The 14,389-nt window shown below is 40.3% G+C and overlaps 1 protein-coding gene across 8 annotated transcripts in view; it reads right to left on the bottom strand.

Annotated features, from left to right (window-relative positions):
* The window catches only part of ARID1B (AT-rich interaction domain 1B), a 322,617-nt gene that overhangs the window by 9,473 nt on the left and 298,755 nt on the right, over positions 1 to 14,389 (bottom strand). For all 8 annotated transcript variants that reach the window (XM_079330952.1, XM_079330954.1, XM_079330955.1 and 5 more), the window contains 5 exons: positions 13,874 to 14,078; positions 6,183 to 6,321; positions 4,963 to 5,135; positions 3,203 to 3,353; positions 617 to 713 (listed from right to left, as the gene is read on the bottom strand). In XM_079330952.1, coding sequence (XP_079187078.1) covers positions 617 to 713; positions 3,203 to 3,353; positions 4,963 to 5,135; positions 6,183 to 6,321; positions 13,874 to 14,078 — 765 coding nt within the window. The remainder of the gene's footprint in view (positions 1 to 616; positions 714 to 3,202; positions 3,354 to 4,962; positions 5,136 to 6,182; positions 6,322 to 13,873; positions 14,079 to 14,389) is intronic.

Below are 14,389 nucleotides of genomic sequence, written 5' to 3'. Positions count from 1 at the left end.
GTAAGAGTTGGGGAGATTGCAATGTACAAATTTTATTTTTTTTAACACTAATAACATTCTGTCTTACATATTTGTACCATATCATTAATAGAGACATCATGTGGGAATATACCCTCTGATCTATATTAAAGAAAGGTATCTCATATGATCCACCACAGCACTGAAAATAATTGAGAGTGATGCTCATTTTATTTTTTACCAGTTTTCTGTTGGGTTCACTTGGCTGCATGATATGAAGTCAAGGCCCTTGAACCTGCCATCCAAGCCACTTTTCTATTTGCTCCTTCACTTGTTACTTCACTTCTATTTGTCACTTTACTTGTCTATGCTTTACACTTTCCCAGTCTGCTAGTTATTAATTTGAGATAACCACTTGATGCACATCCAAAGCCACAGAACATCTGTTAGAATTTACATTTTTCCAGTGTAATGAACACATTTTCCTACAGCTGCACATACATTGCTTATCCATACAGGCTGTGACTTTGACCAGAAATCCAGTGCTCCCCTGTGCCAAAAGACATAATCTGTATAAACAAATTTTCAATGCATACAGAGTCCTGGGGTGAATTTTTTTAAATAAGTATTATGAACATAGCATTTTCCCCTCTACTACCTGCTGCTGTGGATACATTCCAGGTTGATGTCCTCCATATGGTGGCTGTCCTGAGGGAGGTCCTTGTCCTGGATACTGTTGCCCATATGGTTCATGCCTAAAATAAAGCATTCAAATCAACACTTAGAGCTGCTGGCATTTTCAAGCCACCAGGAAAAGTAAAGTCCTCTGAAAATCTTGCACCTTGACAGAATCTGCCATCTGGAAACAAGGTGAAGGTACAGACTGGTCCTAAGCCTGAGGTAGTAAGCTCTGCTGGAACTGATAGTGGAAAGAAGATGGTAAAGTAGATAGAAGACAGAAGGAGCAATGAAGATACAACAGAGAGACTTAGAGGGAGCAGTCAGGAATGGGAAGAGGGTATGGTCAGCAAAGAGGAAAAAAAGGCAGCTGCAGACATGGGGCACCTGTCCTTGGTGGGAAAGTATCTGGTGTACACTCAAAGGTTGCAGGTAAAAACTCTTGTGTTTTAGAATACCAGCCTAATAGCAATCTTCTTTCTGGATTATTCAAGAATAAAGTGAGTAAAACCAGTACTTATAATTTTGCTAATGTTCATGTAATTTTAAATTAGAACTACATAATGAAGCATACACAGTAAAAGAGAAAGTTGTGCTGCACTTGGAAACTTACCTCTGGCATTTAAGACCCTGAGGAGAACTACAGTGCAATACTCTTAGCACACCCGAATGAAATTCAGGTTGCTGAAATCAAGTACTTGGAAAATACTAAGATTGATAAATAACACTGTATTGCAGGCTAATATGTCACTAATTCCTCTCTCTATACTACCAGTGAGAACACATCAACAATTAGAGAATAGAAATAATGCATCAGGGAGAGTCACAGAAACAGAGAACTAGGGAACCTGACATGATAAAAGAACTAATGGGATCTCATTTTTCCAAAAGCATAGAAAAATAAAATTTTTTAAAAGATATGACAAGAGAGAAAGAAATAGAAATTCAGTATCTCCTAAAATTATGACACGGATGGAGAGAAATTATCCAGTGCCAGTTAAAAGATCAATGTAAATGAGGGGAGTTGTCTGTAGCTGTCCAAGACTACATGCAGTAAGAAAAAATTCAGCAAAGGTACACATATGTTATATGTAAGGGAAAACTTTCTACATGTTCAGTTTGTTAGCCACAGGATAACCACACACCAGGTGGAATTGTGGAAGCTTCAGAAGTGGTACCATTTAATGGTGATCTGGAGAACCTGGGCCTGTAAACTATCTTCTAGTCCTGTGCTAAGCAGCAGATACACAAGGCAGGATGCACATTCCTTTTCTAACATCTCTGATTCTACTACTACAGGTCAACTGACTCACACAAGCCTCTGCTCCTCTGCAAGAAACTGAACCAATGGTAAAAGCCTGAACAAGAAAGCAAAACAGAAGTAGCACACCAAGAGGCCACATGCACTGCCTATGTGCTCTCACAGAGGCTGCTAGTGCTCCTTAGCTGGTTACTGTGGGTACCACAAACAGAGAAACCCATGTTCACCTTTGGCCAGGGTAACAATTAGGAGAATACATGCTTGGGTCACTCTTTGAAGGCACCATGTTGCTTTGACCAGGTGGTACCATACTGCCTTCAGGACCCAGCCCATGATCCGGCCTAAAAATGATGAGGGAAACCTCATTCCGTAAAAAGTACTTCTTTTCCAAAATTGCCAACAAAATAAAATAAATCACACCCCTTAAAGAAAACATTCTCTTGACTAAACACCTTCCACTTTGGAGCCCTTACTCCCACCAAATCCCCAGCAATGTGACCTATTGGACAGCATGATCATATTTGTTTTACTTGACACATCTACTATCTAAAACTACTGACTGAGGACTACTCTGCCCTTACACTTTAAAGACCCACACTGCACCACTCTGTTTACCATCAGGGAACATGAAGAGAAGCTAAGTACACAGCCTAATGAAAGTAAAAGCAGAAATATGGCCAAGGCAGCAAAATCTGCCAGAATACTTAATATAATCCAAACATTCCCAAAACATTCTGCTTTCTCTACCAATGCTCAGTCATCAGTGATTTTACCACTTTTTTTTCCAAAGCCTTTCCCCAGATAAACAAAAGAGGACCAAATTTATTTAATGTACTTCACTGAAGGACAAACTTACGAGAATCCTGTTTGACACACTGCCAGACTGATGCTGCTACAGCTCTGACAACAGACTCCAGACTCTCCAAAGGCAATTCACCCATAGACCACAAATCAGACACATTTAGACTGTGCATTTTGTTTTTCATTAAAAGCTAACCAGCAATTGTTTAGGTGAAAACATGGCCAGGAGACCAACTCAAGTGCTGCCAGCTGAAGGCAGCTGTCAAAGACACCTACGAGCTGATCTGCCTGAGTGACTTCAAAGGTGTGACAATTCCCCCTTATTAATTTCTGTGAACAGCTAGACTCAGTCATTACCAGCGGTTTGACTCCTAGTGATTTAGTAAGATTCTGTAGGAAATGTAGGCTGCTATGCTCTCTGCAAGGTGGAATGGGAAAATGAAAAGGGAAGAGAGAGGATCATTTTCACTAATGGGCTTTGCTTTTTCCTGAAGATTGACTCACCTCCTGTCATAGCCACTTCCATAAGAGAATTGCTGTCGCTGGCTCATGCTCATGTTGGACATTGCTCCAGATGGACTCTGGTTATACATATCTTGTATTCCACTGTTAGGCATTTGTCCAGGGGTCATGAAAGGCTCATTGCTTCCAGGCACTGCAACAGTCAGTGAAATCAAATTTATTAATCTGGGTGTTTGAAGATCACTTTCTTTTCAATGAAGTATTTTAGGAGAATGTTCAGATCTCTAACACTGCCAAGGAGAATTAGCAGGTGTCTAACAAGCTCTCTAGAGTCTAATGGGAACACATGAAGCACCACCATTACCAAGATGATGGGTATAATATTAAGGAGCTACAAGTGAAGAAAGAAATCTCCTCCTATGGAACAGAGCTATCAGGCACCAGGCAGCTGCTTCCCTCTGGTCTTCACAGCTGAAGATGAACTTACTCTTGTTCTTTTCACCAAAAACAATGCTAAAAATGAACACGAGCATAAGCCTTACAAAACAGATGAAAGCAAATCTGCTGGTTTGAACTACAAAGCTGTCAGAATCAAGCTTTTATTTTCCCCCATAAAGCTCTCATACACACATATACAATAACATTGTTATGGAAAGGATACTGTGTCCTAATGTAGCCTCTCAAGTAGGGCATATTCCATGGGTCCAAGAAAAGACACTATTATCACATATAAATCATCAAGCAAATAGAACAGACTCTAGCCTTTTGTCCCTCATAGTAGATACTGAACAGAGATATTTCTGTTTTGACAGGATGAAGTGAAATGTATGACAAAGTACAACACACCCACCTAATCTCATATGGACATAAAACCTAAAGTGAATCTAAAGCAGAGTTTTCTCTTCCTTCAGCTGTGTCATATGTTAGTGTCCACAGTCCAGGCAAAAGGATTTAGAGGAAAGGCTTTTAAAACAATGTCCGATTAACTACCTCTTTTAAAGCACCTCCCCACTTCATCACATTTCTCTCCTCAGTTTCAGGGCCTCTTCTTGCCATATCTCCCTTTTGCTCTGTTTTAGTTTACACTTCATCTCCTCCACCTGCTCTTCTCTTCACAGTCATTGTGAGCCCTGCCTGTGTTCTTTCCTCCTACTCTCCTATATCCAAGGCAAGCAAGATTGATTCATTTGAAGATTGTTTTACAATATCCACAAAACCAGCTGCAGGTTAAGTACCCAAAAGGACCAGAATAAGTTTTGACATTAATTTTAGATTTTGCTTTCTAAAAATAAACAAACTTTGAGTGTGTTTATCACTATTTGCCAGGGATTGCCCAAGTAAGAAAAAAATTAGCTTTACTATTCTGAAAAATATGTAAACTGAGACAGAGAGCATTAGGAAGCATGCTCAGTTTCACACAGTGAATTCCCAGATCAGTCCTACTACAACTGGGCGTGATGCTTCACCACTACACATTCTAACAGTGAAGTCCAGCACTTGGTTTGCAGAGTAGCTAACCATCCTCAAAAAATATAAAACATAACCCTATGATTTATGGCATTTCCCAAAATGTATTCCTACAAGCATTTTTAGGATTCTGTTACTTGCAAAGTAACGGGCACGACTTTGAGAGGGAAAAATATGACTAGACCAGAAACTCAACTGCACTGCACCTCTCTTTTTGCTACAAAGATGCCAATGGCAAAATCATCCAAGTGAAAAAGCTCATTCTGACTACAACATCTTGATTACCTAAGACACAGGGAAGAACACTTAAGGTCCCTCAAGAAAACAGAAAATACCTTTTCTCATTCCACCAAAAGGATCTTTATTCGGCTCATATGGCATCCTTCCCATCATGTCTGGCATGTTTATTCCCTGCTGGTATGGTGCATTTGGCGTCATGGAGTTTCGCTTTGGGAACGCTGAATCACTTACATCAGAAAAGGGATCATGCACGCTGACGGCGCTGTTTCTAGCAGATTAAGAAAAACAAAGCATTAACATCATCCTGCATTTGTAAGAATTGAAAACAGTCTAGACTACAATACAACTAGCTCACCATGCTGTAGCAGTGATCAGTGCAGGATACATCCAAGGAAGATACAAAAGGCTTTCACAGTGACTTTCACTTCATTAAAAAGCATCTACTCACTTTTCCCCCAAGCTTTTTTATCTACTTACCTTAGAGATCAGGGTTTTTAATCAAATTCTATTGCTTGTGCATTCCTATTACTCATATAAAAGTCTAAACCTTCCTGAAATTTCACTAAGCTGTTTTGTTCTTTTTTACCTAGAAAACTCAATCAGAACTGAAGATGACTTAAAGAAGTTCTTGCTATCCTGCTTGTAACATTACGGATGGAGGAAAAAAGAACCTAAGTAAATTAAGTTTGGAGTGGCTCTGTAGACAGTCCAGAGCTCAGTTGTGTTCCTGCTGAAGTCATAAAGAACTGTTTTGCTGGACTTCAGTGGACTAAGGCTCCTTAATGAATGGTGAGACAGCTTCATCTTAGATTAAGCTGGTCTGTGAGACTTACAGAGCATAGAACTGAAAGGGATCTCTTGGTCCATCCCACTGAACCCTCTGCAATGTCAACCACTGTTTTTTGTATATGCTTTTCACAATCTGAATTCAAGCAACACTTTTAAACCACACATTTCTCCTCCCTGAGCATGAGTGGATCTGTTGACCAGAGGTGTACAGGATAAGGGAGCAAAGGAAGGTTGTGGTTCTAAGTTGGTGCTGTTGGGTTCCACCTTCCTCCCCACTCTTGACATATTCACGTGCACCTCTTTGCACTGGTGCTTGTCTGATCTCTGGTGTTCAGAAAGCTAATGGACCGCTACTCCTTCCTCTCTTTCCCACTCTCTCCTCCAAAAATAAATATTTTTCTGCCACTTTTCAGGTTCCAACTGGATTACTGTTTTAAATCCTACGAGTGCCTAAGCAGCTGGGAAAGACCAGATTAAACTACTGTAGAACTAGAGAATCAGAAATGAGGCAAAGCCCTTTTCATACCTGCCACCCTGCATAGGTGTCATCTGTCCATGAGGTGTGGATGCTGGTGTTGGGGGCTTCAAATCGCCTGGCACTTCTGTCATGGAATTACTACCAGTGGACTGTGGAGTCTGTGGGCCTTGCAAGGAACCAGAATTAGCTGAAAAATTTAAAAAAAAAGTAATTATTAAAAGGTAGCAGCCAAATCCCCTTGGATATAATAATCATCAAGGAAAAAAAATGGTTCTTTCCTCCAGAAGCCTGTGTATACCTAAATTCATCTCAGTACTTTATAACTTCCCCAAAATCTTCTGAGATCAGGATATGCTGTGTAGTAATAGCCATCATCTTTCCTAGAACCATGAATTTAATCTGCTGCCAGAAGCAACATGGATAGAAATCATCCAGATGAAGGATCATTTAAATCAGAGGTCAGAGATATGAAGTTAATTGTCTGTAGTTTACAACAGAGTAAATGAAAGTTGTTCTTTGGCATAGCTTCTTCATATAATCACTATCACAACACATGCGTTTACAAGAAATATTTCAGCCAGAAGCTTTCCATCATAAATTTAAGCTGCTATATTAATATAAATTCATGGTTTTATTTAGCACTAAAAGGCAGACATTTCCATGGTGAAACATAGCAAATGATTAGTGGCACACTGCAATCCCATGTCATCTTTGAGACTGCATGGCAAAAGATGCTATTTAAGAAATGCAAAAGGCAATCTGGGATCAGATGAAAACAATAACTGAAAGTAGAATTTGAACAGGAGTCTACAGATAACACTCCTAAAAGAACTGTAAAAATAGAAATTGACATCTTAACAAAATGTTAGTTAGGGTCACTGATGGTAAAGCATATGTAACAAAACCAGGACAATTCTGCAAAACATCTGCTTAATCTGCAAAAACTTATTTATTGAGATCTTAGTGTCCTCCTCAATGGAGCTAAACAGCTTGATATTCTTGACATAACAAATGCAGAAGAACATTTTACTGTTGTGTTCCAATGTGACTGAGCAGCAATAAGGGCATTAAATGAATATATGATATTGGTAATGGTAAAGCTAATGGTAAAATACATCCAGACCAGTCTTCCACAGTAGACACCACAGCTACTGCTTTCACCTGGCTACTGAACAGAAACATGCCCTGAGCCCAAAGCTCTACAAATGAGTTTTACGATTTAGAAGGTGGTAAGTGAGGATTAGTAACAACATCTAAGCCTTGGATCTGACAGGTTTTGCAGCAGAAATTCTATGGAAGGAGAACTTGTAGGATTCAAGTCTTTAAAAGCAACTGGGAAAAAAATTACCAAGAGAAAAAATTCACAAATTTAACATACTACATAGAACATGGATTTGGCTTGAGAGGTTCCTTCTTTTTTATGAACTGTCATGTAAGTGTTTTATTTTGCCTGCCTATCTACATTCAACAAACAATTAACAAAACTTTATAAATTACTGTTAGAAGGAAAATTAGAAGAAGCAGTATAGGTTTTTCTTCTGTATATGAAAGAGAGCAGTTTATAATTGACTCAGAATCCTAGAACACTCATCATCCTGACAGGCAGAGCTTGTTTTTAACTGAAGAACACCTTTTTTATATGTGTTTCATTTATATCTGTAACACATGTTCCCCTATCTGGAAATCAGTCTCAGTAGCAAGTGCATATGTAAAATCCACATTGTGTGGACCACATTGTTCTTGTCCTCAGCTTTCTCAGGCATTTTTGAATTATGCTTACATAGTAGTGAGGTTCAAAAAAAAAAAAACTTTAGAAAAAGCTCTCTGATTGCATTAACACAGGAACAAGAACATTTGCAACAACTAATGCTAGAGTCAGCTGAAGGCTTTAGTGCTGTAGTAAAACAAAAAACCACCATATTCACAGAAAATGAGCTCTTTGTATATATGACCCCCAAGCAGGTCAAGACCATTCTTTTGCCCTTGAGCTTTAAACACAATTCTAGATTCTCCTAAAAAGCTTGGAAGCATTTCTGAGTTATGCCACAAATTGTCACATACCATCTTGCTGCATTAGAAACATGTAAGTAAATATCTTAGTGTACCCATATGCTTACTGTAAATTTGGATATTGCCTAACCCTTCATATTTCTCTTATAGTGGGCTATTAAGAAGCAATTAAGCTTTTCCCTATCCTACCTGAGCAAGAGCTTAAATCATGTCTCTAGCAAACCTAAAGGAAAAAAGTAAAAGATTTTTCAGCATTTATGGGCTGCAGGAGTGCAAAATTGTTAAGAACAATGTGTTTCATATAATCTTATATCGAGAAAGGTTTAAAATAAAAAAGAAGATACCAAATTGAGAAGCTACAAGTCCAATTTCTATCTTCAGGGTGGCAGTTATAAGGTTGGTTATTTTTCCTCAAGCCTCTTTCTAAATGACTGGATATATACAACTGAAAAAATGGAAGGCAAATGCTGTCATGAGTAGTGCAACGTTTCTGGTACTACTTTGTTAATACACTTTGCCCCTGACCTCCCTTGAGTTAGTGATACTTCTACAGAATAGGAACTGCAAGTGTTTCAATCTCTGGATTAGGACTCCATTTACCAAGAAGGATCTGTATTTCCTATTTCACCTTAAATTTTACATTTGTTGGGGTGCACTCTGAAATTTTTATGTCTATTTTTGCAGGAATTTTATTATGTTAGATGCTTAACTTTGATTGTGGACAGTCTGAAAGAGAAATAGTATCTTTTAGAGTGCTTCATAAGCTTCAGTATTAAACTGAGCTCTAAGAAGGAAGGCAAACAACGTTTTTTTAGGAAAAGTAATCTCTGCTTACATGATTCTGCAGCTACCTTGGGGGATGTCCAGGGAAAAAAACCTGTGGGTTCAGAGCTACTGAATTCCTCATCTCACATCCACATCTAAGCAATTATAGTCTTTCAAGTATCACAACATTTATAAGAATATGCTTTTTACAATACAAAATACATCAAAACTTAAATACATTGACATCTTGGTCAGTGAGAAGGTGAGGTCTTCCACAGTTTGCTGTGGAAGCATGTGTTAATAACAGATGACAGCATGCATTATTCTCTGCAGCAGGGAATTATAGTACTGCCATGCCTTTTGCCTTGCAAGGCAGTAAGCACTGCTTTCAGGAAAGACCCTTTACTTGCCAGAGAAGAAATATGCAGCTAAAAAAAAGATATATAACCTTTCCCTTGCCAGCAATTTTTTCCCTTTGTAAAAAAGAAAAAAAAAAAAAAAGAAAAGGAAAGAAGAATGCAACCTCTTGAAACTTCATTAATGTGAGGCCTGACATGCTCTCTAGGATATCCCTACCTTTTGCCAGAAGCTACAAATGTATACTCTAAAGTAAACAATGGAAAGGTTACTGAAGGTTAAGTACATTCACATACTTCAGAGGAGCAGGCAGCCAGCACGCTGGGGCGATAATTGACACAGCACGAACCCAGTGCCCCAGCCGGGCTGGCCCGGGCCGCTGGCTGCTGCAGGGCCCCCCGGGCAGCGGGATGCAGGCACAGGAACACCTCTGCCTGTCCCCCCGCCCCTGGCCATCCATCTTCAGCGGGGATTCCCTGGCTGGCCTCGTGACACGCTCCATGACATCACCTGCCTGCTAATAATAGCACTGCAGCAGCCCCCGCCAGCAGACGGGCGGCTGTGGTCACAGCCGCGCTCCCTGAATGGCCGCGTCCGCCGAGCCCTGCCTGCCCCCGCCATCCCCGCCCCAAGTCTCCCTTCCCTGCTGCCAAGGAAACGCGGGCAACACACTCCTGGAGCCTTCTCGCTCCCTCTTCCCGGCACAAGAGGAGGGTTTTTCCAGGTTTGCTTTAATGAAATCTCTGTTGACATCAGGGCCAGCTGCTGTTACTTACAAGCATCCTCAGCTGGACCATTTTGGCCATCCTGTTCATGCAGCACAGGATAAACTCCGAGCCTGTTATTCTGAGAGTTGTGCACACATAACCACACACTGCAACTAAGAATTCAGAGTGCCAGAGGACAGCAACGGAAGATAACTCCTTCATGCTGATGTTTTCTTGGAATTTTTTCTCCAGCATCCATTAGTGCTTACAGTAATGGTACCCAGAATTGTTCTCAGTTAGAACTCCCCACATTATACGTGAGTATTTTGGTTAAAACTATCAAATGCACATGATAGGAACAGCACTGTCTTTGCACCCACTTCAGGAAAGAAGGAAGACCTACAGTGCTTCTCTCTAAGGGAGTTTTTGTGCAGCAAAAGTCATCAGCAGTTGACACGGACCTTGGCACAGACCCAGAGATCAGGAGAGAAGGTCATCAGGGATGCTCCAATAGTTAAGTCTGTCATTAGGCATTTGCTGCTGGCCTTCACTGCTGATGGTATTACCTGACCCAGGCAGACTTAAGCTGACACAAAGTCCTCAGCCTACCACAAACACGTCACCAACTTGCACAGCCTCAGAGCAGTGCAAGGCACACTTAAACATTCAGGGCCCCAGCCGTCCCCAGGAGCTTTACCAAACAGCAGAAGAGACTCTGACAGTGATATGACATAAGAACTACTGAAACGAGCAGCTAATCCTAACCCTAACACCTTGGCTACTGTGCCAATCTCTGCTGATCAAGGCCAATCAGTCTGCCACTTTGCTGCTCTACTATCACTCCTTTTTTCAACTTTCATAATTGCTGACACTCTCATGAATTTCACTGTACATAACACTAAATTATTCACTCTTTTACATACCATTTACTTTATTAATAATGTTGTAAAAAACAGAAGTGATGGGAGAATCCTGAATATATTGCTACAAGCAAATGGACATACACACTATCCCAGACCACTGTCTCACAGTCCCATAAATTTGACTTACACATCACATCCTCTTGTTGACTGCACCCTTCCATATGAATCTCCTTGCAATGGCTGTCACACTGTGTTTCCTAGCACTCCCTCTATGCCTGCACTCTAAAGGTCATCTGTGAGGCAGTCACATAACCACCCCTCGGATGTGAGATATCTGCAAGAACAGATTTGCTCTAAGCTGCACTTCAGCCTGCTCCCACCTTGCATAACCACCCACCTGGGAACTACAACAACATTGGAACCGAATCCTACTCTGTACCATAAAGCCTGCCAGTTCTGATGTATTCTTATGAGCAACTGAAATATTTAATTTTAAAGGTTTTATGAAGATCAGCTGACTTTTAAGAACTCAGGACTTGTTTCATAGCATCAGCTTGTTAGAACTGGACAAAATACAACACCCTCTCCCCTGAGACAGGTCCTTCTGCTTTTCTATCAGATTAACTTCAGCCCTAATACTGTAAATAGTTCTCTGCAAATGGATTTGGCTTCTAAGTGGCTCTGCCTACACTGAGCTAACTGTACAAGAGAGGCTAATGGCTAAAGCAAGGACCTTTGGAGGCTACTGTTTCTTGTATTGGGCTCCTGTTGCCTCTGAATGCCAGAGTGACAGATTATCTAAAGTATGTCTACAACTCTGCTTCTTTTGTGCTGCTAAAATGTTAATGTTGGTATATACTAAAGGAAAAGGGACAAGAAAAAAAGCTGACTATTAAAGAGTACTCTCTAAGGCATCTATACCACAGCAGGACTTCATGTACTAAAGCTGATACACACTGGGAAAGTCTTTCTCCATACAGAAGTGCAGTCCCATTCAGTGACACGAGCTCTTTTCTCTCCAACAAAACAAACCTTGAGATCCTTGCTTGCTTCCCCCTTTTCTAGTCTCTATGTCCTGCTGTGTTTTTATTTTAGAGAATAGTTTCAGTTCTCCTCAAAGACAGCTTGCTTGAATGTTACGATAAATTTAAACTTGGACTTTGCCATTTTCATTTGTAGCATCATGATGCAAAAGAACCCTGTAAAGTGGTACATCTGACATTTCCATTCCTTTGTTTCATTGCTATTAAAACAGCAATTCATCTCAAAATTCAACTGATTTATGGTGATCATCCCCAAATCAACTACTGAGAGCAGTATTGGAGGGAGAAGGTAAGGGAGGAGAGAATACAAAGCATAATACTTCTTCCTTTTTAGAGACATTAACTTCTTCTTCACTGTCCTTAACAAGTCTAACCATTTCAGCTTCCGTTACCAGTCTTCTCAGGAGGTGATGGGCACCTCCAACAAATATTATTTTTTGCAGCTGTGCACATTCAGGACACTCCGTGTTTATTTCAGACAGATAAACAATTTGGACTATGGGCTTTACTTCTAGTACCAAGTGTTCTTCTCTATCTTCTAAAATTGAATTGCAAAGTAACCTAATCTTCTCTCTATTAAACAATCACCACTGGGTACCTGATACCCCTAGGTTTTAACAAGGTAAAGGAAATATTTAAGTTATTACACAGAGATGTGCTTAGGAAGATTTTAACTAAACACTCCCTCAAATCCTTACACTGAATAAAACAGACTGAGAAAGATTTAATCCTTATCACTGTTATATTTTTCTGTACTGAGAAAGCACTATTGTAAGAGATAATCTTGGAAAGGCCAGAACTTTATTATATGATTATAAAGGTCTTTGCAATTTTCTAGTGTCCATGATGGGGTACTGAAGTCATGCAATTGCAAACTGTCTGCAGGGCTTGCTGGGTCTCTGACTTTCCACTTCTCAATTTCAGCCAGTGAACTGCACTAACAGAAATTAAGTTAATTAATATTTTCCTAAAACTGTGTTCTACTGCAGGAAACTGCTCTAAACATTCCAGAAATTATATTCTCTTGGCGATAAGTGACAGTGGTCTGCTTAATAAGTAATTGTGGCAATAGGTCAGAAAAACTATTAACAAAAGGAATAAACCAAAATAATTAAAGGATTATTTTACTCTTCCATGGGTAGTCCAGATAGTCAACATCCAGACTAATACTATGACGCTTCCTATGTACTTAAAATGTTTCTACTTTTAAATAGTCCTGCCTTGAGTATCAATTGTGACAATCAAATAATGAGAATCTTAAGTGACATGAATTTAGAAAGAAAACAGCGGTTTCAAACACCACACTGTAACTGCAAAAAAGCCAAAAAAAAGCAATCCTAGTTCCAATTATTCAGATGAGAAGATAAAAACAGTGATTCTAACGACTTACCTGGCACACAGGATTAGCAACAAAAGAACTGAAAGCGTGCCTCCAAACCAGGATGTCTGGCAGTGGGGATACACTGTACTCTCAGCTCTCCATCTGCCACACATTCAACATGAGCTGCTCCAGAGCAACCATCTGAGACACACTGATCAGTCCAGCATCTGCCATCCTGCTCCAACTGAAACCTTGCTGATCAACAGCTGTGTTGAAAAGCAGCTTCAGTCACAGCAAGGAAAGTGCAGGTCCCACAGCCTGACCTTTAGACAAATGCATGCTCCTGTCTCACAGCAGAAGCACAACCGTGCAGATCTCTGCTCTTTTTATTACACCCATGTCACTGGATGGTAAGGGTACGCTGGCACACACATCTTTGTATGTTGGAGTGTGCAAGGACAAACCAGACACATAACTGTGGTGGCCCTTCAAAGCTCACTCTGATTTGACTCAGGAGCTGGCTCCAAGTTTGGGAACAAGATGCCAACAACAGGTTTATCCTTGTTTTTCCAGCATTACCAAGACACGCTTATAAATACACAGGGTGCAGCAACCTAGTATGCCTTGCACTCAAAAAATGGTTGTGTAAGAGGCTGCAGTTTATGAGACTTACCAGGAGATGGCGGCTGAATCTTAGGTTGTTTCTTGGTATCTCCAGTGCTGAAGACTTCTGGAGGGGGCTCCTCCCCTCGCTCAATCTTGCACTCGAAGGCAAACAGGTACTGAATGTATTGTTTTTTCAGGGAGCTGGCTGCGCTGCTGGAAGTGCCAACGTTCAAGGTGGTTGCCAGCTCACGCCACTTCTTGTTTTTATTAACCTACCAAAGTAAACGGCAGAATCATTGGTTTGCAGCAAAGCGTTTTGTTTAAGTCAGGAAACAAAAAAAGGGAAAAAAAAAAAAAAAGCACTTAATGTCTTGGTTTACTTTTTTTTATTTTCCTCTTTTAACTAATGCTCATTACTCCCACACGCAGTAATGCACAGACAGCATTTACAGTTATAAAGCCATTAAGGAACCTGCTGATAGCTACATAAAAAGCTTTGCTTGTGGAGTCTTCTGCATGGTGCATCCTTTAAATGTCTTATGCCCTTCCAGGGCCTAAGCTCTTCAGCTAGCAATCCATCTCC

Source organism: Erithacus rubecula (genome assembly GCF_903797595.1).
Source record: "Erithacus rubecula genome assembly, chromosome: 2".
Lineage (NCBI taxonomy): Eukaryota > Metazoa > Chordata > Aves > Passeriformes > Muscicapidae > Erithacus > Erithacus rubecula.
The sequence above is the reverse complement of the archived record's forward strand: the minus strand, read 5'-3'. Positions and strand labels throughout refer to the sequence as shown.